Raw genomic sequence first — 24,016 nt, 5'->3', positions numbered from 1 at the left:
AGTAGTCACCAGCCTGCGTTATCCTAACCGAGGCTGTACGATCTTGGGGAAGGTTAGCTAAAAAATAGACTAGACAATGGTCAAGACCCTTTTCCAGCAAAATATTCCAGAGCTTTGACCTGTTAACCAGGTCGAAAGCGCTGGATAAATCCATGAAAGCCATCATCAAGCACCCCTCCTTGGCCATAGTGTATTTACTTGTTAAGTGCAAATTGAAACACTGGTCCATTGTACTCCCCCGCCTCTAAAACCATTTTGCATTTTAGATAAAATCTCCCTCCCCTGTACCCAATCAGTAATTTTAGTTAAGATTACCTTTCCCAGAATTTTTACAGCGGAATCAATAAGGGATATCTGCCTATAACACCGATGTTCCCCTCGCTGCCCCTTTTTGAAAATGGGTATAATGATTGATTTTGACTAGGAGGCCGGAAAAGCAGCTGAGCCCACAGCACTAAAAACATTTGTAAATATTTTGGCCCCAAATTGAGGATTACTTTTATAGAGGTCTGCAGGAACGCCATCTGGTCCTGGTGCTTTATGACTGGCAGTGAGGACCAGGGTTTACAGTCCGCAACCCCCACCGTCTCATAAACCGCTTCAAAATGGGAAAGCCATTGAGCTTCAGAGATATTAGTCTTGAACCTCATTATCCTCCCCTGAAAAAAAGGAGTGTTTATGATGGTCCAGAACCTTGAACTATCTCTTAGCACCTCCACAGACAGCAATGAATTCCACGCCTCATCCTTAATCTCTTTTTTCCGGCTGTCAAGCACTAACTTGTAATCCTTCCTTCTCCCAGCTATCAACTCCCTATCCCGTGGTAGTTTTTTCAAGGCTAAATTTAAAGACCGATGGGCTTGTGAACATTTCTCGTTGAACCGCTTAGGGCCACACTTAGGCCTTACTTTAGTTTTTAGACGTAGATCACAGCAACTCCCTTGCCACGTTCTTTCACCGTAAGATCACCGATATCCACAACGGCTTCAGTGCCCAGACTCCGCCCCCAGTCACCGAACCAACGCCCCCTACAACCACCCTTAGCGCTTGGACTCCCATCAGCACCGAGACACCGCCCACGCTATGAACACCATCCACTCCGGCTCTCCTTCTGACCCATGCCCTCACCACATCTTCAACAAAGCCAACACCATCATCGCTCCCCACCTACGGAACGTCACAAACAACTCCCTCGCGTCCACCACGTTCCCAGAGAGCTGGAAGCACACCGAGATCAACGCCCTACTGAAGAAACCCACAGCAGACCCTAAAGACCTCAAAAACTTCCGCCCCATCTCTCTTCTTCCCTTCCCGGCAAAAGTGACCGAGAAGGTCGTCATTAAACAGCTGACCGCATTCCTTGAGGCCAATGAATCCTTCGACCCATCCCAGTCCGGATTTCGAGCCAACCACAGCACCAAGACCACCCTCATCGCAGCCACCGACTACATCAGGACCCTACTCTACAACGGCGAAACTACCGCCCTCATCCTCCTAGACCTCTCAGCTGCCTTTGATAGTCTGCCATCGCACCCTAATAACCCGCCTCTAAAACCCCGGGGTCCAAGGTAAAGCCCTGGACTGGATCACCTCGTTCCTCTCCGACAGAACCCAGAGAGTCCGCCTACCTCCCTTCCGTGGCCACCGATATCATCTGCGGCGTACCCAAAGGCTCATCGCTCTGCCCCACCCTCTTCAATATCTACATGAGCCCCCTCGCCACCATCGCACTCAAACATAACCTCAAAATCATCTCATACGCCGACGACACCCAGCTGATACTCTCCCTCACCAAAGACCCAGCCACCGCCAAACAACCTCCAAGAAGGAATGAAAAACGTCACTGAAGGGATGAAACTCAGCCGTCTGAAACTGAACTCAGACAAGATGGAGGTCCTCATCCTCGGACCATCCCCATCCGCTTGGGACAACTCCTGGTGGCCCACAGAACTGGGCACCGCACCGACACCCACTGACCACGGACGCAACCTGGAATTCATCCTGGACTCCTCTCTCACGATGACCAAGCAAGTCATTGCCATCTCATCATCATGCTTCAACACTCTGCGCATGCTCCGTAAGATCTTCCGGTGGATCCCTACCAGAACTAGAAAGACGGTCACCCAGGCCCTCGTCACCAGCTGACTAGACTACGGGAACGCCCTATACGCAGGAACCACAGTCAAACTCCGGAAAAGACTCCCAACGCATACAGAACGCATCCGCACGACTCATCCCAGACACCCCCCTCCACAGCATCAAACAAGGAAGGACACCTACCCTGTAATTACAAAATTATGGTTCAGAGTGCGATTTAAAATTGTTTGGACCTCTCGTAGGCCTTTTTTGTAATTACAGGGTAGGTGTCCTTCCTTGTTTGATTCTATTTCCCCGTCTACCTGCCCTAGATTGATGTGGGGTCCCCCCTCCTTCTGAAACCCCCCTCCACAGCCACATATAAGCCCACCTGAGAGACCTGCAGTGGCTCCCTGTCAACAAAAGGATCACGTTCAGGCTCCTCACCCACGCACACAAAGCGCTCCACGACATAGGTCCCGAATACCTCAACAACCGCCTCACGTTCTACACAACACGCAAGCTCCTCCAGCCTCGGCCTCGCCACCGGATCTGCAGAACCACTGCCGGAGGAAGATCATTCTCCTACCTGGCGGCCAAGGCGTGGAACTCCCTCCCCTCCCACCTTAGTCTGACCCAGGACCACCTCACATTCAGGAAACACCTCAAGACCTGGCTCTTCGAGCAGTAGCGGCATATGATTTTATAAAGGATAGCCAATTGGGATAGTCTCTTAGATCTCAAACCCGCAATATTCCAGCTCAGGACTATACAATTATTAGTGTGATCGCCCACTTGTTCAACTCTACCCTGGTTGACAGAACTTAAACCATGAGAAGAGGGAACACTGCTCGTAGTAATATCTCCAGATATACTAGAGCATACCAACCCTGCACTTATCACCATCTGACGACTTATCTCGGGCAGTGGGGAAACGGATTGACTAGTAGCTTTTCTTTGACTATGTAATAGTAGAAGTCAATCACAGGCATCTAGGCCTGACCAAGGGGCAAATCTATTAACTAATTCAATATCACGGGATCTCCCTAAGGGTCCATGAGGTACACCCCGACTTCTCCCCCCTAGCTGGGATGACAGATCCGGTTTATAGAAGAACCCTAATGGTAAAAGGGAGATTTCCCCACGATAGCACCCTTGCCTTCTACTTCCTAAGTGCTCCAACAGAAATCTGACAACCCCTTTGTTATTAATATTGACAGTTATACATTCTCTCCCCCCACCGCCCACCCCCCCATCCTTCCTCGAATGACTGATCCAGGAAACCCGTCTTGCCATTATCAGTTGGTTACAGATATCCCAATTCCAGGCCCCCACTAGCCTTAATTGGGCTGTAAACCAGTGCATGGTTTTGGCCATTAACTGGTCAGTTGATTCATAGTACCCTTCTTGTAAAATCGGTACATTCCTCAATACCACTACCAGGGGGGCGGTGGTAGGTGTAATACCCCGTGCCCATCCTTATCACTTCTATGGGCCACACCAGTGTGTGTGGCTGTGGGATTTCGTCCAAGCTGTCCATTTACTGGCATAGATTGGCTAACCATACCACAAATAGAATGATTGAGTGTTGTTACCTGCTAGACTGCCCCGGAGTCTAATTCCCGCCTCCCTTGGTGAGCACGGTATTAACTGTTAGTGCAGCTAAGCCCCAAAAGAAAATGAAACAGTGTAGGAAAGGTGGGCAACTGTTAGCCGCAGTTCCAGTAGGCCAGAGAGATTCTATCCCAGTAAGGGAGAACTCCAAATGTGGCACTGGTAAAGTGCCCCCTAGCCAACAAAGACTTGACTTGTCAGGCAACTGTCCAGCCTGAGTTGGTGGCACCTCCGCTGGCAGAACAGAGGGTGGAGGAAGGATGTTCACTACCAGGTGCAGTGACCCCCCCAACCTAAAACAGCAGGCAGGCAGCCAGAACCCAAAGAAGCCTGTAAGATTAGCCCCTTCACTTACCAGTCAGGAGCTAAAGGTGTGGTTTTGGGCACAGACAGCTGTCCGCATCCTCTGCTGGGTGTTAGCCTTCATGGCTGCACTGTCCTTGGCATGGAGGCCTAGCCACCTGCCAAATAGCAAGTTAGGCCCCCTGACCCTATTGGTCATGGTGGGGATGCTCAAGTTGTGGGTGACCTCTGTGGGTAAGCTGGGCTTTGTCCTGGCTAAGTTAGAATTTGCAGAGGTGGGCACCTCTGGACCCAAACTAAAAAGATGGGGTGAAGACACTAAAGAGCTAAGAAAGGAGCATTGGTAATTAGTTCCTGAAACTGTTGAGGTAGGCTAGCTCCCCAAAGGGACTGACCTAGACAAAAGGGTGTAAGTCAGAGTAGGCCCTGCAACTTTCAAGCCACTTCCTTACTCTTCCTCGCCTGAAAGACTAGGAAGACTCTCCCAGCTTTGGCAGTCTCCAGGCCTTTTAGCTGGAGGGGGGTAGGAAAGTGGATTTCTGTTGCAATAACCCCCCCCCCCCCCCACCACCACCACCACCACCACCACCACACACACTTTTTGCCAGACTACTGAAGCACTTTCTTGGTGTGGCCGGGTCCCTGTCAATCAGGTTCCCAGGGCCTGTGTTCTTTCTAAACGAACTCAATTGGCATCTCTGGCCACAGGTCAGCCCCTGGTAAATGGTACCACAGGTACCCGGGGCACTGTGCCCAGGGAAGGCCTGTAAGGGCTGCAGCACTTATTGTGCCACCCTTAGAGGCCCTGTACCTTTACACACACACACACACCCTTTTTTGCAGGCTGCGTGTTTTGTGGCAGAATAAAGAGAATAGTCGACATGGCACACATCCCTGTGTGCCATGCCTACAACCCACTGCCCTGGCATAGATCAGTCACCCCTCTAGCTTGGTGTCCTATGCCAGTGGTGAGGTGCATGAGCCCTGTACCCGTACAGTGTTTAAGTCAATTTTTAGACATTGTAAGTGCCGTGCTGCCATTAAGAGTATATGGTGCTGGGAGGGCATTATTACGAACTCCACAGCCCCCCAATGGCTACACGAAAAACTGAGAAGTTTGGGATCAAACTTCTCAGCACATTAAACCCACACTGATGCCAGTTTGGGATTTAATGAAAAATGCACACAGAGCGCATTTTAGAGATGTCCACTGAAAAAACGACCAGCCTCTGGTGGTTGCCCTGACTGGCACACACCAGCCTGCCACCACGAGCCATGTTTCTGGACCCCTAGGGTGGGGGCCTTCGCTCCCTGAGCCCAGAAACAAAGACTGTCCTGGGCGGAGGTGTTCACACCTCCTCCAGGCCAGGAAGAGCCATTTGTGGCAGGGGAGCTTCAAAGGCCTGGCAGCCTTTGTAATGCAACCTCCCTCAGCCTCTCCTGCTAGCAGTAGCAGGCCCCCTTCCTGTCTTCCCTCCTTTTCGGCAGGAATATTGGCGGTAAAAACTAGCCAGCCCAGAAGGTGCGGCCACCTCTGCCAACACCACCTTTCAGGTGGGGGGAGGCGAGGTGAAGCCCTCTTCAGTGCTCGCCATCTTGCAGATGGGAGTTACTCCCCAATCAGGATTAGGGATTCTGATCACTCACCCAAGTGGAGTGAGCACACCAAGGGTTTAGTCACCCTAAGGTCAGTAGCCCATTGGCTAATTACCACAAGACCCCTAAAACGCCCCTAAATACAGTAAAAATTCAGTATTTTGGGGCAGCCCTGAACCAAGAAAGCAGATTCCCACAACCTACGAAGAACGAAAGAAGACGCCCAGCATAGAAGACTGCAGATAACAGACTTTGCCCCAGCTATACTGGCCCGTCTGCAGTTTTCAGAGATCCTGCACCAAAAGTCGCCTTGTCCTGCAGTCAGCGGCTTCCCGAACCCCTGGGAGGACTGGCTGCCTTCAACAAAGACCGGATCTCCTGTGAACGGCAGTTCTGTTCCAAAGAAACTTCAAAGCAAGACTTGGTGCCTGCTGAGGACAAAGAAACTTGATGCCTGGAAATACCACTGTACCCGTCGCCTACTGCCCCTAGTTTGAGTGGCCCACCGGTCCCAGCGAGTTCCCACAGCGCTCCAGAGTCCGAGTCCACCGTGTGTGACCCCTCCAGGACTCCCCGACGTCTGCTGCAGCCTCTGCACGGAGACCGCACCGCGAGTGGGCCGGTAAGGTGAAATCCGACCTCAAGACACCCCTGCATCCAGCCGCCCCGCGCCCTGGAGAAAAGAACCCAAGGTGCACCTACATTCCTGAGCCCTCCAACTTACCTGCCCAGCTGTTGGTTCCTCCCGGTAGTCTTCTTGGTCCGAGCCTGCAGCTGAAAACCAAAACCGGAAATCCCCCATCGAAAACCGGGCACCCGACGCCCAAACAGCACTCTGGACCCGGCCGCCCCAGAGGGTGCACCATTTGAGCTGGCTTGTTCCCCATTTGCCCTAAGCTAATGTCCAGGCGTTTTGCTCCTACAACCCAGTGGCCTGCTAGTAAGCAGCCACCAACCTTAGGCCCCCTATCCCTCATTGGTTAACATTGGGCCTCTGCACCTGGCCACCCTAGTGCAGCTGAGGGTGTAATAAGAGTGTATCCTTGACCCTGGGGGGCTCCCTGAGTCAACCCCCAGAACCCAACTCCCTCTACCAAATACTTACCTCAAAACGGATAACCATATTTTCCTCCATAGGATAACATTGACTGTTTTTCTTGGTAACGTTTGAGTGGAGTTTGAAAACCTAAAGAAATACTTTAAAATTGCTCTAACAAAAACGATTTGTTCGAGGCATATGAGCTGCAGATCACACACTATGCATAGATCGCCATCTGGTGTTGGGCCCGGATGTTTGCAGTTTGTTATTGTCTTTGAAAAGTCTTTGGAAGTCACGAGATAGGTGACTCCTCCTTCGGACAATAGTGCGCATGGGCATAGACTCCCTTTTCAGTTTGTTTTTTCCGCCATTGCGCTTGGATGTGTTCCACGCGTTCCAGTTCAGTATCGTTACTGAGTTAACCTTTGACGCACAATCCTTACCCAATTCTTCGGTATTGGCTCAATAGCGTTTTCCTTTCGACATGCATCTCCACAAACTTCTACTTGAGTTCCAGTGGTCGAAGCAGGCCTTCAGGCCTAGCTGTGCCATTAGGCCTAAATGGCTCATGGAAAGGACTCCCTTTATTTCCTCAATGGGGAGCCAAGTTTCCATATACTGATCTGCATGAGGTGTGTAACCTCCACCTTTCACCTGAACACGAAGCCAAAGACTGTCCGGCTTGTGCCTCTTTCCACTCCAAGAAAAACATCTGAGATCGTCGAGCGCGAAAAAGTATGGTTCGAACATCGATACCGGATGACATTTTCCAGAAAGGCATCGATGTGCAGGAGCAGTTGGAAGAAGGCACCTACAGCAGCTCCGACGCAGAGCACTCAAACATCGAAGACATCGCCCTGGGGCAACGGGTCGGAAGTACTGGCATACCCATCTACAGGCTTTGATAACACCTTCACCTTCGGGCCCAGGTGCACACCGTGACTTAACTTCCCACGCCTCGCCATCGGGCTCGGCAAAAGTCCACAATTAAGCCTTCAGGCCACTGTGGACCGAGTCAGCCTTCCGTCGGCACCAAACAAAGAGAAAGCAAAAGACAAACCATTGTCTTCCTTCGCGCCGAAGCCCGGTTCCACACCAGCGCATTCGGCAATGAAACCAAGAGACACACAAACTTCGGATCTGAAATATCCTCGGAACCAAAGAAACCACTGGTTCCGAAACACATATTGGAACCGAAAAAACAACCGGTTCCAAAAACACCTGGCACCTCGGATCCGAAAAAATCATTGGAGCCAACCAAGCAACCGGTTCCAAAGACACCAACCAAACCTTCGGAACCCACAAAAACTCCTCAGGTCAAAACAAAGGAGCATAAAACTACTTCAAAGACTGTACCACATAACCATCTGAAACTGAAAAAAAATCCGCACGAAACACCACGCTTCCGAGGAACAACTTTTTGAACCCGATCCTACACAAAAAACTCTGGTAATAGACCCGCAAACAGGTCAATTTAGGATTAGTCCTTCCAACAAAAGGAAAATAGACAAACCTTCAAAAGAGTCATTGCCACCTCTCCTTTAAGGATCTCTTCTCCACCTTCTCCACAATACATTTCTCCTGTTCCATCTCCAAGACAATACAATCTCCTCCACCTCCAGATACTGATGATACCACTGGTGATGGAGATAATGAAGGCGAAAATGAACCTCTAGAAGAGCCTATTCATTACATCCCAAAAGATCCATGGGAAAATTATGGCACACCAGATGTTCCTGATGTACCAAAGGATGATGTCTATCCATCTAGACCATCCCCTCCAGAGGACACTATAGGTTTCACTCAGCTAGTACACAGGGCTGCACAATACCACTGGGTAAACTTACATACAAACCCCATAGAGGAAGACTTCTTCATGGACACTTTTACAACTTCCCAAAGGTCCACCTCTAATCTACCAATGCTAAAAGGGGTAATTAAACACGCTCCTGAAGTCTTTTAAAGACCCAGTTAGAGCTGGTCCTTAACCCTAGAATAGAGAAAAAGTAAAAGTCTTCCCCAACTGACCCTACATACAGTAAGGGACAGCTTCCTCTAGATTCCTTAGTTGTTTCTAATGCCAGGAAAAGGCCAACTCTCAAACATCAGGTGATGATCCACCACCTGAAAAAGAGTTAAAACTATTGGACGCATCTGCCAAAAGAACAGCATCACAAGAGGCCAACATATGGAGGATTGACAACATACAGGCTTTACTAGCCAGATACAATAGGGTGCACTATGACGAGCTAGAGACCCTACTACAACACCGTCCAGATGAATGAGACAAAAGCCCATGATCATATACAGGAAAGTAAATTAAGAACTAATACCTCCATTCGCTGTGCTCTAGATACCGCAGATACAGCCTCCTGAGCCATAAATACCAGTGCCCTTTTACGCAGACATGCCTGGCTAAGGATATCCGGGTTTAAACCAGAGGTTCAGACTACCATACTGAACCATCCCTTTGACGAAGAACACTTTTTTGGGCCTGCGGTGGATTTATCTTTAGAGAAGATGAAAAAAGACACTGACACCACGAAATCAATGGGAGCCTTGCAATCACAAGCTCCCAGAGGTTCCTTTTGTCGCTCCTCTTATAGGGGTGCCTCTAGAGACTTCAACACAGATAACACCTCCACTTCATATAGAAGTCCCACACAAACCTCCTCTACCAGAGGTTATTACAGAGGAGGCTACAGGGGCACTAACCGCAAAGGTAAGGGTAAAACTACCAATACTCGTACCGCACCACCTTGAAACAATGACTTCCCGTCGCTCCCCCCAGACCATTCTACTCCAGTCGGGAGACTATTAACCCAGTTCCTACCTGTCTGGAACAATATCACCACAGACGGGTGGGTGAGACAAATTATCCAATCTGGTTATTGCCTGGAACTCACTGCCACCCCCACCCCCAATATACCACCCAAACAGCGTCCAATGTCAACAGAACATTTAAAGCTTCTAAAACAAGAGGTGCTTTCCCTACTGCACAAACATGCAATACAGCCAGGTCTCCTTCAGCATCAAAACACCGGAGTCTACTCCCTGTACTTTGTGGTTCCAAAAAAGGATGGAACCCTGAGGCCCATCTTAGACCTCAGACTATTAAACCTATACATACAATCAGACCATTTCTGCATGGTCACTCTTCAACAAATCCTTCCCCTACTCAAACAAGGAGATTTCCTTGCCACTTTAGATCTCAAGGACGCCTACTTCCACATTCCCATTCACCCTACTCACAGGAAATATCTTCGGTTTGTAGTGGACGGGAAGCACTATCAATTCAAAGTTCTCCCATTCGGAGTTACCACAGCACCCAGAGTATTCACAAAATGTCTAGCAGTGGTAGCAGCCCATTTAAGAAGACAATACATTTAGGTCTTCCCATACTTGGACGGTTGGCTCATAAAAGCCAAGTCACATACTCTGTGTGTACATCATACACACACTGCAATTCAACTAATGCACTGTAAGAAAGTGGCTCTATATATACTGGACCAAAGTACGGTACAGTGTGTATAGAGTCTCCAGAGGTTAAGGTTAGACATAACCTTACTCTCTAAAGTGGTAGCTTGGTTGAGCAGTAAAGCAGTATCAGAGGACATTGTACATCATTCGTTGTACACACTCAGTCAGCAAATGGTCTCACACACTCAAGAACTGAACTCTAGGCAAATTGTTTTATATGAAAAGATATAGTTTTATTTTAGAACCAACAGGTATCAAAAATGTACTTTTCTCAATATGAGTGACTTTAGGTAATTACTTTGCAAATAGGCAATAGATTGTGTAAGTACAATAGCTACAGTGGTTGCAATAGGCAACACAATTTCAAACTCAATTTAACATTGAGCCCAATGGGTTTTTCTAGATAGATGCAATTGATTACTTTATGGATTACTTTTCTAACCACAGGACTGGATCCTAGATTCTGTCCCGGGACAAGAGTTGTAAACAGTTAAGTAAAAGCGTTTTGGTTACAGTAGTGATTTTTAAAGAATGGAATTGTTTTTTAAAAGTTGACACTTTGAAACGTTTTCAGCTGAAATTACCAATGTTATCCTATGGAAGGTAATTCAAGTTGCAGGTAAAGTGTGTTCTCGTTACTTTTGTAATCCAGTACTGGACTCCAAGGTTCAGCACTGGGTCCTTTATCTAAAACAGGCAAGTAATCACGTTTTGGTAGTTGGTATGATTTTTAAAGAAAATTTGTAGTTTGCAAAATGCGACAAAAGAAATTTCACAGAAAAACAGTCAATGGTTTCCTATGGAAGAAAATCCAGGTTACTGGTAAGTACGGTTAAAATTATTTTTCAGGGTTTGTGCTGGGCTAGAAGGTGCAGAACTGAGGTCTCTCCTGATCACAGGTGAGTAAATAGGAATTTGTTGTTTGGCTGATTTTAGGTGAATATTTTAAAGTTCCAAAACTCCACACTTAGAAGAATTTCCAAGTGAAACCGAATTTCTGAGTGAAACCAGTCAATGAAGGGAGAAAGTGGGTTATCGGCTTTTGGATAAGTACTCGACTGGCAGAGTTAAGGTTCTGGGCATAGACTCACGGGTCTCCCAGGGTCAGGTAGGTACAGTTGGTACACCCTCTGCGCCACAGGGGCAGCCGGGTGCAGAGGTAGTTAGGCCCAATGTTATCCAATGAGAGGCAGGGGGACTTCGGTTGGTGGCTGCTGGCTAGCAGGCCACGCGGCTGTGGGAAGCTGGGCTCCTCGGCTCCTGGTCACTTGATCAGGGCAAATGAGATAGGATAGGACACAGGTTGCACTGCCAGAGGCACTCGGGTGGCTGGGTGCTTTTGAGCCGTATGGCGCTCAATGTTATTCAATGGAGATCTTGAAAAGGGAACAAAGGCTGCAGGCCTGGGAACGGTGGATCTTTTGGAGCGACCAACACTTAGAGGGGTAAGTTGGGATCTTGGAGGGTAGGTATGCACCCCGGAGTTGGGCACAGGAGGCCGGGGGGCGCCGGGTGCAGGGGTGTCTTTGGACATCGGGAAATCTTACGCTCTGCTGGTCGCGGTAGGAGGGGTCTCTGGCTCTGAGCCTGCAGGTGTCATCTGGGTCGTCGAGGAGGGTCCTTGGGCACTGAATTCCAGGTCAGAATCGCCGGGGGAATGTCCTCAGGGTGTTTGTCCACTGGGGCACAGGCCGGGCTCGGCGGGTGCAGAGTGGGCTTGGTTCGCAGTTCCTGGCTGGCACCAGGAGTATTGCTGTTTGAGCAGAGCCACTGCTCGTGGGAGTACCGATCTCTAAGAGGTTCAAGGCAGGCAGGTCCTCCGGGGTTCTCACAGTTGCTATCCGCAGGAGATGCTGGGCTTTAGCAGGAGCAGGTTCAAGGATATCAGGCCTGTAGGGCTGGGGCCAAGTCAGTTGGTGTTGTCCTCTTGTTAGCAGTTGCACGGCAGGTCTTCTTGCTCTTATTTCTTGTTTCGAAATCGGAATCTGAGGAAGGAAGGTTCAGGGTGCCCCTAAATACTACATTTAGGGGTGTTACAGGTAGGGGAAGGGCAGGGACCAATAGGTCCCTGTCCTGGGGGGAGTACACCCCCTATCATGCTCCTCCTGTGGGAGGGGGGCAGGAGCCTATCTCTAATTCGGCAGGGCTCCCCATCTTCAAGATGGCCGGAGCCCGGAGTTTTGCTTTGTGAGAAGTTGGCCTGGTATATGATCACTATTCTAGTGAGCACCTTGCACCAGTCCAAACAACCCATATGGTGATGGTTGTAAAGTCAACCTTATAAAACAGCTATCCTAGTGGTAGCATGGACAGAGCAGTCTTAGGCTAAACTCAAGAGGGCATGCGAAGCCAGCTGTTTTACCAATAACAATCCCTTGAATACCAAATGAAAGGACACCACACAAGGTATATATCAAATATGTATTTATTACTAACACAACCCCTCTGCACTCTTTATGAGGTCAGAGTTCGTGATACAGCACAAGTTACTCAATAAGCATACTATAAGTTGCACAAATACAATTCTGCCCTAGGGGCCTCATGAACCATATACTAAAGAAGTGGTATAAGAGCCACTTCAGAACAGGTGAATAGGCCTAGGAAATCGCTGGGGCTACACTGATCAACCTAAGGACTGGAAGTAGGAGACCCACAGAATGCGTGTGTAGTGTCTAAACACACACGCGGGTTACTATAGACTTTCAATGGGAACGTAATTTTACAAAGTAATTGATTTCGGACACTTCCTGGTGGACTACGGGAAAACCCAGTTAAACTAGGACACTTGGATAGTTGTTACCCACGGGAGCACCGGAATATTCAAGTTACCTCACCCAGGGAAGCCGAGTGCATAGGTGTTCTTTTGTGTCGGGTTTCGTCGTTGAATCCTATGGAGAGCTGCAAGAAGATGCTGCAGGCGACCAGGAGGAAGATGTCCGGGTGGATCCAAGGGTGGATCGGAGAAGTGAAGAACCTGAAAGCAGAGGGGACAGAGTCTGGGTCACTAGCCAGTGACCAGGAAGGAACCAGGCGATGTCGAAATGCAATCAGGTGATGAGGTGAAGCTTGACTCTGCAGCCTCGTGGACCAGCAGGCGTCGACGACGACCAGGAGCTGGATACGGACTGTCCCACGAAGGATCTCACTGTTGGCGGTGTAGGCTTCCAGATCGGAGTCAACCAGCCTTTGCAAAGGCAACCCACGCAGGAAGGGAAGATCGGCTTCTGTTCAGACCAACAAGGTCTGGGGAGCTTCCCAGTTGCAGGAAAGCAGGAGCAAGCCCAGAGCAACCAGGCAAGCGGTGTTGATTCAAAAGGATGTCTTCAGGAGGGCCACTAGCCAACGGGCTAGCAACCGTGAAGACGCGTCGAGGAGAAATGCAGGCACAGGCCCCACGCGGCACTCGTGGAGGGCTGAGCTTCGGTGCACTTACTGCTCGGGGTTGGTGCTTCTCAAACCCCAATGCACAACTTTGAGGACGCCTCAGAAGCTGCTCAGTTAGCAAAAAGCAGGTACTGCGGGGTGTCCTGTCCCATGTCTCTCGTGTCCGCCATGGGTCTCAGCTTTGCTGTGTATGTGGGTCGGAGTCAGAGAAGTCTGGAAGTCCAGAGGCTGTGTCGCTAAGTCTTCGGGTTCCGGCGGGAGCTTCGACAAAGCAAACCGGCAAGTTACTGGTGGTGCCTGTTTGCACAGGGTAGTCACTCCTTGACCACAAGGGAGATTCTTCAGTCTTCTAGTTGTAGTAGAATGTCGAAGGTCCAGAGTTTCCCTCTAGAAAGGTGGAATGCTACCCCCGCCGCCAGAACTGGCGGGTGGGGGTAGTATTCCAAAGCGTATGACACCTTACACGACATGTTTTGATAAAGCCAAACTAAAGTTGGCATTAACCGCGAGGATTATAATGCACTTAAGAGAATATGGTATGGCTATATCATAGAACAGCTATAAGGACATGGTTCCGAAAGCTGCAGACAGGCTCAGCATATGCTAGAGCCCATCTCACATAAAACCAAGCACTCTGCCACCAGGATTGTTAAGGCCTTCCATAGGAGTGACTTATAGGTATATATGTGTCTATATATAGTAGTAGGTATAGGAATACTGTACCTAAGCAAGGGGTGATTACACAACCTTGCCCCAGCTGAGTGATCAGCCAGTTGTGTCAGTTTAGATGGCCAGCCAGGGGTGGCATAATACATGCTGCAGCCCCTGGTAGACCTTGGATGCACCTATGCCCTGGATACCTATGGGACACTATACAGGGGCTCACAAAGGTGACCCAATACCCAATTTGATATGTACCTAAAGTACATGGTATGAATTTAGAGAGAGAGCAGCTGGGCTGTGGGTCTGATTAGCAGGCCCACAGCCACACTAGAGTTGAAAAACTAGTGAATCAGGGTACAAAGTGGGGGTGACCATAGGAAGCAGACCCTACTCTCCTACATGCTTCACCTCGCCTCTCCCACCTGAGGGGTGTAGTTGACACAGGCTGGCACACCCCCTTTCCTCATGTAGGGTTTCCCGCCAGTCTTCCCTCTAGAGTGGGGGTCAGAACGGGTGGGGGCCAGTTGCAGAGTACAGCAAGTGGTTCTGGAGAAGCTCATAAAGGCGGTATGCCTTTGAAGCTTCCCCCTGCCCATCTTGGGGGAGGAGGCCTAGCACCTCACCCAGGATGTGCATTGTTGCAGGCCCAGGAAAGCGGGGGCTCTCCACCCAGGGGTCCAGCAACATGTCTGCTGTGTGGCAGCCTAGGCAGCCTCTCAGACATGACGTGGATTGTAGGTTAGGTTTCAGGGGGTATCTCTAAGATGCCCTCAGTAGTGCATTTTTTATTCAATCCCACACCGGCATCAGTGTGGGTTTAAGGTGCTGAGAAGTTTAATATCAAACTTGTCAATCTTCAATGTAGCCATTATGGTGCTGTGGAGTTCGTAATGACAACCTCCTAGCACCATATACTGTTAATGGCATCACTGCACTTACAGTGCCCATGAATGGCCCTGGGTACTGTATGGGCACGGGGCTCATGCACCTGTGCCCACACCACTGGCATAGGGCACCCAGCTAGAGGGGTGACTGATGGATGCCAGGGCAGTGGGTTTGAGGGCATGGCGCACAGGGATGTGCCATGTTGACTCTTTCTTTAGGTCTGCACCAGGACACTCAGTCTGCCAAGGCAGGGTGTGGGTGTCAGGGTGCAGGGCCCATAAGGGTGGCACACTAAGTGCTACAGCCCTTAGGGGATCTTCTCTGGTAACAAGGCCCTGGGTACCTAGGGTACCATTTACTGGGGCTGACAGGTGGCCAGAGATGCCAATTGGGTTTCAGCTTCAATGCAGTCTTTGGGGAAGGAACACAGGCCTTGGGCACCTGATTGGCAGGAGCCCCGGGCACACTCAGCCAAAGCACATCAGCAAAAAAGTGGGGGCATACCATGCAAGAAAATGGCACTTTCTCACATGCACCACTTAGGGTTTACAATAAATCACCCAAAGTCTCACCTCCAACCATCCCAGAACCATTAATATTTAGGCGCCACAATAGACACCTCAAAAGGCCTTGCATATTCCAATCCAGCCAGGAAAGCAAGCATGCAAGCCCTTGTAACAAAGTTCCAACCACAACACTCGCTACCAGCTCGAGTGTTCATGCAACTCATAGGGATGATGGCCTCTTACATATTCATAGTACCTCACGCAAGACTCCAGATGCGCCCCTTGCAGGAATGCTTAGCACATCAGTAGAATCAAGGTCAACTAACAGATCTGGTGTTGGTGGACAGCCACACACATCACTCTGCCCTGGTGGAACCCCAAAACCTTTCCAAAGGGTGACTGTTCATAGACCCAGTTCCACAAATAGTGTTAACAGCAGACGCATCGCTCACCAGCTGGGGAGCTCATCTACTACATCACACCATACAGGGCATATGGACACCACAACAAAAGCTATTCCACATCAATCACTTGGAGCTACTAGCAATATTTCTGGCATTTAAAGCATTTCAGAAACACGTATCAAACAAAGCTGTTTTAGTCCGGACGGACAATATAACAGCAATGTATTATCTACAAAAACAGGGGGGGAAGCACTCTCTGCAGCTCTCAACTAGTTCAGAGAATATGGAGATAAGCAATTCCTCATAACATATTCTTCTTAGCCCAACATCTTCCAGGAATACAGAATCAGATAGCAGATCTGTTAAGTCGTCGAACACCACAGATCCATGAGTGGGAACTTCATCCACAAGTCCTTCAACCGTTTTTCCAAATGTGGGGGCATCCAGACATAGATCTCTTCGCCACACATTTAAACACAAAATGCCCAAGCTTCGCCCCCAGATATTGACACCCATTGTCCAATGGCAATGCGATATGGATGAATTGGTTAGGCAGATTTGCCTACACCTTTCTGCCTCTCCCGCTCATTCCACTAGTGGTACGCAAGCTGCAACAACAGTCACTAACACTGATCCTGGTTGATCCAGTATGGGCCAGACAACCATCATACACAACCTTGCTGGAACTATCAGTAGTTCCTCAGCACAAAACTACATGTCTCCCCACAACTATTAACCCAGAACCACGGAGAGATCACACACCCAGATCCAGCACAACTCAACCTACCGATCTGGCTCCTGAAATCCTAGAGTTCGGGTACCTAAATCTTCCACCCGATTGTATCAATATAATCAAAGAAGCTATACGCCCACCACTAGAGCCTGCTATGCAGCAAAGTGGAAAAGATTTGTGATATACTGTACTAATAACACAATCAATCCTCTAAATGTGTCTATGCAAAACCTCATGTTACCTACTACATGTTAAAAAATGTAATCTAGTTTACACATCATTCAGGTTACATCTTCTGCTATAGCAGCCTACCTGCCATTAAAGCATTTATGGAGGGCCCCCAAAATAATAATTCCTTCCAGGGTACCACCCTCTCCGGGATGGAATCTAAACATCGTCCTCACTAGGTTAATGGGTCCTCCATTTGAACCTCTGCATAAATGTGAGCCGCAATTTCTTACATAGAAAGTTGCTTTCCTTGCAGCTACCACATCTCTCAGAAGAGTCAGTGAGCTACAGGCATTAACCATTCAAGAACCATTTTTACAACTCCATCATAACAAAATGGTTCTCAGAACAAACCCTAAATTCCTTCCAAAGGTATATTACTCCTTTCCATCTCAACCAATCTGTAGAATTGCCTATCTTCTCGCAACCACAAACCGTGGCAGAAAGAGCTCTTCATACTTTATACGTAAAAATAGCAGTTCTTTACTATATTGAGAGAACAAAACCTTTTCGTAAAACAAAACAGCTTTTTGTTTCCTTTTCTCCACCACATAAAGGCAATCCCATATCAAAGTCTGGAATTGCAAGGTGGATTGTCAAATGTATACAAACTTGCTATCACAAAGCAAAATGTACACTTTCTATTCCCCCTAAAGCTCTTTTAACTCGCAAAATAGGGGCTTCCATGGTATTTTTAGGAAACATTCCCTTAGATCATATCTGCAAAGCAGCTACATGGTCTACACCGCACACATTCACAAAACACTATTGTGTAGATGTGCAAGCAAAACAAGCTAGTGTTGGCCAAGCTGTACTCAAAAGACTATTTCAAACTACTGCAACAGATTCTGGTGGTTGCCACTAAAGGGACAGTACTGCTATCCAATCTATGCATAGTTTGTGATCTGCAGCGCATATGCCTCGAACGGAAAATGCTACCTACCAGTATGCATCTGTTCTTGGTATGTAGAGCTGCAGATTCACACACGCCCACCCACCTCCCCCGCAACCTTTATCTGTTCCCGTATTATTTTATTTAGATACAACATGCATGGACATCTTTCTGTTCTCACAAAACTCCATCATTTCCCTTCTTGGCGAAAAAACAATCTGAAGATGAAGGCGATGCCCATGCGCTCTATTGTCCAAAGGAGGAGTCACCTATCTTGTGACTTCCAAAGAATTTTCCAAGACAATAACAAACTGCAAACATCCAGGCCCAACACCAGATGGCGATCTATGCCTAGTGTGTTAATCTGCAGCTCTACATGCCAAGAACAGATGCATACTGGTAAGTAGCATTTTCCTACTTACCTGTTTGCAGGTATTGTCCCAGAGTAGTATCCAGTCTTACTACTCTGAGTAAGAAAAAGTAATCCAAAAAGTAACTTCCCCGGTATTTTACTATAAATCTCATTCAAGTCTACGTACTGTATTTACAAATCATTGCATTTCTCTGAAACAAAACTAAGTCAAATCAAAGTATATTTACAATTGCAATTCGATTTGCAAACCGCATTACTACTGTAAAGTATTTATTGCTTACCTGTGCCAGGCTTGCTTTGTTCTAGAAAATAAATAAAAGAATATTTTTATACAAAAACAATTGGTCTGAAGTTAAGTCTTTGAGTGTGAATTAATTTGCTGACTGGGTGTGTACAACAAATGCTTAACACTGTCCTCTGATACGGCCTTACTGCTCAACCACACTACCACAAATAGAGAGTAAGGTTCTATCTAACTTTGCCTCTACCATCTTTGGGGTTCCAGTGGACTCTGTACACACTAAACCTCACTTTGGTATAGTATATACAGAGCCACCTTCCTAGATTTATCATAACTATTTACAATTGCTTCACTGTTTAATTACAACAAATAAAATAACAAATTAATTTAAAGTACAACATTTGAAAGGTTGAGTTTATCAAATGCTTATTAAATCTACATTTACTACCTTCCTTATGCATATATACCTTCCATGTACTTGTGTATCTATATTTATTACATTTCTTCTAATTCAGTGTATTGAGTGCACTACCCTATTTCTCACCCTATACTGCTCTCAATATATTCTCTACCCTCATTCATCCCAATACCATTGACCCCCCCCCCATAACCCTTTCTAAGCTCTTTCCTCCTCTACCCCTCCTTGCATCATCTCATACCTTTTACTATTCAGGTCTCCCAAACAAGCCTTTCTAAACCCTTACCTCGGACTCTTCCCCATCGACTTCCCTTGTACTCAAGCCAAACCCCCTCCTACTGTTATGTACTATAAAAACGATTCTAGACCCTTACCGCTTCTATCCCTCTTCTAACCCTCTATTATTCCTTTTCAATCCAAAAAAACTGAATAACCTGTCCGCCACTCACATTATTTGCATATTTCTCTATACTAAATTCACCACTAAGCCTTTGTGTTCCGGAGTAGTGTACTACTCGCCAAAAAAGCGCTTCAACACCTCATCAGGGATAGCAAGCGCAAATAACTAATATATCCACCACTCAAATTGCTTTCATATTTCACTATACTAATTCATCACTAATTCTTTATGGGTTCCAGAGTATCATGCGTCTTGTCGAAAAAGCGGTTTGACGCCTTGTCAGGGGTAGTGTTAGATGAATGCGATTGCAATACAATAGTGCACCCTGCCTTAGGGCTGTAAGGCCTGCTGTAGGGTTGACTTGCATATATTGCATGCAATGTCTGCAGGCATTGCTCACAGGATGTGCCATGTTTTCAATTTAGTCTGCACCATTTCACACAGCCTGCAATGGCAGTCTGCATGAGTGTGGTGAGGGGCTCTCTTAGGGTGGCACAATACATGCAGCCCTTAGAAACCCTCTTTAGTGCCCATGCTTTAGATATCAGGGCTACAACTTACTAGGGACTTACAGGGGTGCTAAAGGTCTTGCCAATTGGGGAACAATTGCACAGTTTTAGGCAAAGAAATCGGCCACTGGGACCGGGATACTAGGAACCCAGTACCCTTCTGTCATAATTGCATCAGATACAAGGCAAAAGGTGAAGGTGACAATTTCAAAAGGACACTTTCCTACAGTTACCTCTTCCAAATCTGCTATCAACAGATCCAGTGTTAAGTCCCTTTCACAGTATACCTTCTGCCCCAAAACCGAGGCGAGCACAAGGCGATCCAAGGCCCCATCATGGTAGACTCTGGGCCAGCCTACAGGACCCCCTCAGAAAGGTCCCCCACGTTCACTGAGGGTGTAGTAATCAATTAGCCCCTCTTGTACCTCTTCAATGCACAACATCACTGTTCAAGCACACATGCCCCTGGGTTCTCTGACTACGACAGACACTCTCCGTCTCAGACCCCAGTGTCAGTGTAGTCCAGAGTCATGGTAGCATCATCCGTGATCACCAATCTGGGTGCAGCCTGCCCCTGCTACGCATCTGCCGGGCCTCTGATTAGTTCCTGCTGCTTTCCAATAACGGCGAGGGGTGCCCCATCAATAGTCTACTCCTCCAGGAGCCCACCATGTCACGTGGTACCTTGTTCCACATCCGTAGCCCCCTCCACACATCCTCAGAGCAGTCAAAGAAGTTTGTCTGAGATCACCCACAGCCTAGCTGGAAATAGGAGCATATATTTCAGGGCCATGCCCTGCAAATGTTTATTAATTTCCAAGATGTACTTCCTGTCCCCCTGACTGCCCTGGATGTGATCTGGGTAAATGGAGCTCTTACGATTTTCAAATTGTGCGATATCCGTCTCACTCAGGCTGTAATCGTCCGGGGGGTGCTCTAGGTGGTGGCAGGGGGGCGCTCTAGGCAGTGGCGCGGGGGACCAGTGCCCTATGTGCCTGTATGATAGACGTTGGACAAGCCCCTAGGTTCAAGCACATCTTGCACTTGTTGTATAAAGTGCTCAATTTGTCTCCCCGCTGCTTGCTCTGGGAAACCCAGAAGCCGGACATTATTAAGTCAGCAGTGTCCCTCTGCATTTTCCCCCACCTCTCCTATGCCCCTGTCTTGGCAACAACCCTTGCCATTTGTTTCTTGAGGTAGGCCACTTCCATCTTGAGGGTGCCAATGGTCTCCTCTGCTGCATGCACTTTTTCAGAGACTTTGAGCAAATCTGTCTGGAGGGGTGACCTCAATCGACAGTTTGTTACCCTCTAGCACCCCCCTTGAATGGCTGCCATCAACTCTGCCCAAGTTGGGCTCCGCCGTTTCCACCACAAGGCTGGGGTCCCAGGGTGGTTCCCCACATATATGTCTGGGAGTGCTACTCTGGGCCGTCTTATAGAGGTCAATTGTGTTGCCATGTTGCCGGTCTTGAGTTTTAGCTCTTCCCCTTAAGGTTAGCCGTGGCCTGTGGGATGCAAAGCCAATTGTGTCCCACTCCGCTAGGGAGAACTGTCCGTAAGTATCAACCAGTGTCCCTAAACAATGCAAGCGGGTACCACAGGGGATTGCAGCCCAGTGGGACCCCTGCGATCAATGTCCTCCCAGCCTGCAAGTGGACCCAGAATCCATAAGGGGAGCAAATGACCTTTTGCTGATTGTGTTTTCATTTATAATTCGCAGCTGCCCATTTCCTCCACAGATGTGCTATAGCCCCTTGCAGATACGACCACTCCAACCATTGTGTTCAGGCGGGTGGGTAACGCACAGCCCACCTACTGCAGATCTCCGCTAAAGGCCCGAAAAGGTCTCGAGCATTTCTTTCTGTGGTGTTGGCCCCTGAATAGGGCTGCGTCTTCCACTGCCGGTGCTCAGTCCTCTGACAGGAGGCAGCCAGCAACCATGCACCCAATCATCCGGGACCCCGCAGGGTCTCAGTTCAGCAGTCATACCTCTAGGGCCTCAGCATTAACTCGCGGTCCCCCCTTCTTGCAGCTCTCTTCACCCAAGGGACAGGCATGCCGGATTCCACTCTTCTCTGACAGCCTAATGGTGCCCGCTGCTGCTTCGAATCCCCATGGCTGTAAAACAGTTTATGTCCCAGCAGGAACTGCTTTCAGGTGCTGCGCCTAGCACACGGTCCATTCAATCACCTCTCCTCACTGAGACAGGCGCATGGAGATGCTAATCCCCGTGGCAGGCCTGCCAGCAATCACCTCTCGCAGTTAGTCCCCAGGATCAAGTTGTGGGAACACCGTCTGACACCTGGAATCCTCCGGGGGAGGGGTTTCATAGTCAAGCCCCCGGTGCTTTCCAGTGAGTCCTGTGCCAAATTATGCCTTTAAAGCCTGGATTAAGTGGGATTAGTGCGGGGCTCTTGGGCAGGTCTTCGGAGGCGCGTGCTGTTGACCATGTTGCTTCAACACCCTACACTCCCTCTCCCCCCCCTTACATCACATTCTTAACAGATGGAATATGGCACTTAAATGAGGGGGAGGGTGAAGGACTTTCCAACAAGAGAGTAATACGATATTCAGTAACAATTTTCGAAACAGAACAATAAAAGATAAATTACGACTCCTCTGCAGAACACTCTTATTGAAGACGGCTAAATCACTCTGTCCATTAGGCTTTCATTTTAATATGTTGAGACTTTTCCAGCACTAGCTCTTTCATAGATTATCATGGTTAACTATTGCCCCTTTCCGGACTGGAAATCCTCATTATAAACTAAACACGTCACTTGTCAATAAAAACCCATCCATGTTATTTGCTCTTCACATTCTGCCAATAAATAGATTTTAATCTCTGCCTCTGGCAGCTGTCCTTTGGGCCTTTATCTCCGTATATGGAGCCAGCTGTATTTTAGAGGATGCACAGAACCTACAAATAATGTATGCCTTCTAGCAGCCTTGTAATCGTGTGTTTCTATTTTTTTTGTTCTATACCTAGGGACAGTTCATAACCTTGTGATAAGAGGATGACCTTATAGGAACATGTGTAAAATATACTGTTAACTATCGGAGTCACATGTTACAATGCGTTTGGCAGTTGTGCACCTAGATTTCATTTGAAGTGAAGTAATCTTAATTGACTCTTGCCTTTTTTTTCTTTATTAGTGGCTCAATAGATGGTAACAACCAGCTTGTAATTAAAGGGCGATTCCAACAAAAACAGATTGAAAATGTCTTGAGACGCTATATCAGTAAGTTGATGATTTTTTTTTAATTTCGTCCTTTGTCTGAGGGGTTGTGGGAGTGCCTGGTGATTTGATAAAATGCAGACCTTCCTCCAAGGAACTACACAGATTACTGTAGGGCAACACCTGAAACTTGAAGTGCTATTGATGGAACCGTTGTTTTGCGGAGACTTTTGAGACCAGCTAGCAGATCCCAGGATAAAAAGTTATTGTGTGGGTATAGATGACAGTAGGTAACTGGAACATTACAGGGTCACACACTGCACAGTTGCATAACCTTATTCAGACCGATAAAAATATTACTAGTCCTGCTGGTCTAGTAAATTAAAAAATCTACTTGACTTAATTATAATGCTCTTGACCCATAAACTGGTTTCAATTATGTGCCACCAATTCCTTCTTTATCACATATGAGCACCTTCAAACTGGCAAGTTCAGCTGGTCTGATTTACAAAAAAACTTTTGCTTGGATTTAATAGACTAAACATTTTCTCCATATATATTACCAATCTATTCACCTATAGGATTCCCATGACCGCTGATTTGCCTCTTAGTTATTACAGTATTGTCATCATAACCGGGGCAGGAATGTTTCTCAAATCATGTTTAACAACAATCCCTCTTAATAAATACATGCCTAAAGAATGAAGTGGTGGCACACTCAATTGCAATTCGCAGATTATCAATTGAAATGTCTACAACTTCTCCCACAGACTTGCAGTTTTACTGATACTACAATATAGTGTACAAACAATGTTTAGAAATGGAGTTTCTGCAAATGTCATTTGCTCATCACAGGTAAAGCGTTCTGATTTGTTTTTACTCCTATTCAAATCATTGTTTGCATCACACTTCTGAATTACAACAAAAAGGGCTTTCATAATTCCTGATATATTTTGAAATATTTGTGCTATTAAATTCTGTTAGAAACAACTCTAACTGTAATAAGAGAAAGACAAGTAAACACCATTTTCCAGAATAAGATAAGCAGCAATTAGATAGAATACAAACTGACATTTGATCTCAATCCTTGA

General features: G+C 47.6%; 1 protein-coding gene across 1 annotated transcript in view; it reads left to right on the top strand.

Annotated features, from left to right (window-relative positions):
- Nucleotides 1–24,016, top strand: part of EIF2S2 (eukaryotic translation initiation factor 2 subunit beta) — a 616,197-nt gene that overhangs the window by 492,999 nt on the left and 99,182 nt on the right. The window contains exon 8 of the mRNA XM_078652324.1: nt 22,903–22,988. Coding sequence (XP_078508450.1) covers nt 22,903–22,988 — 86 coding nt within the window. The remainder of the gene's footprint in view (nt 1–22,902; nt 22,989–24,016) is intronic.

Source organism: Lissotriton helveticus, chromosome 7 (genome assembly GCF_964261635.1).
Source record: "Lissotriton helveticus chromosome 7, aLisHel1.1, whole genome shotgun sequence".
In the NCBI taxonomy this organism is placed as follows: Eukaryota; Metazoa; Chordata; class Amphibia; order Caudata; family Salamandridae; genus Lissotriton; species Lissotriton helveticus.
The sequence above is the reverse complement of the archived record's forward strand: the minus strand, read 5'-3'. Positions and strand labels throughout refer to the sequence as shown.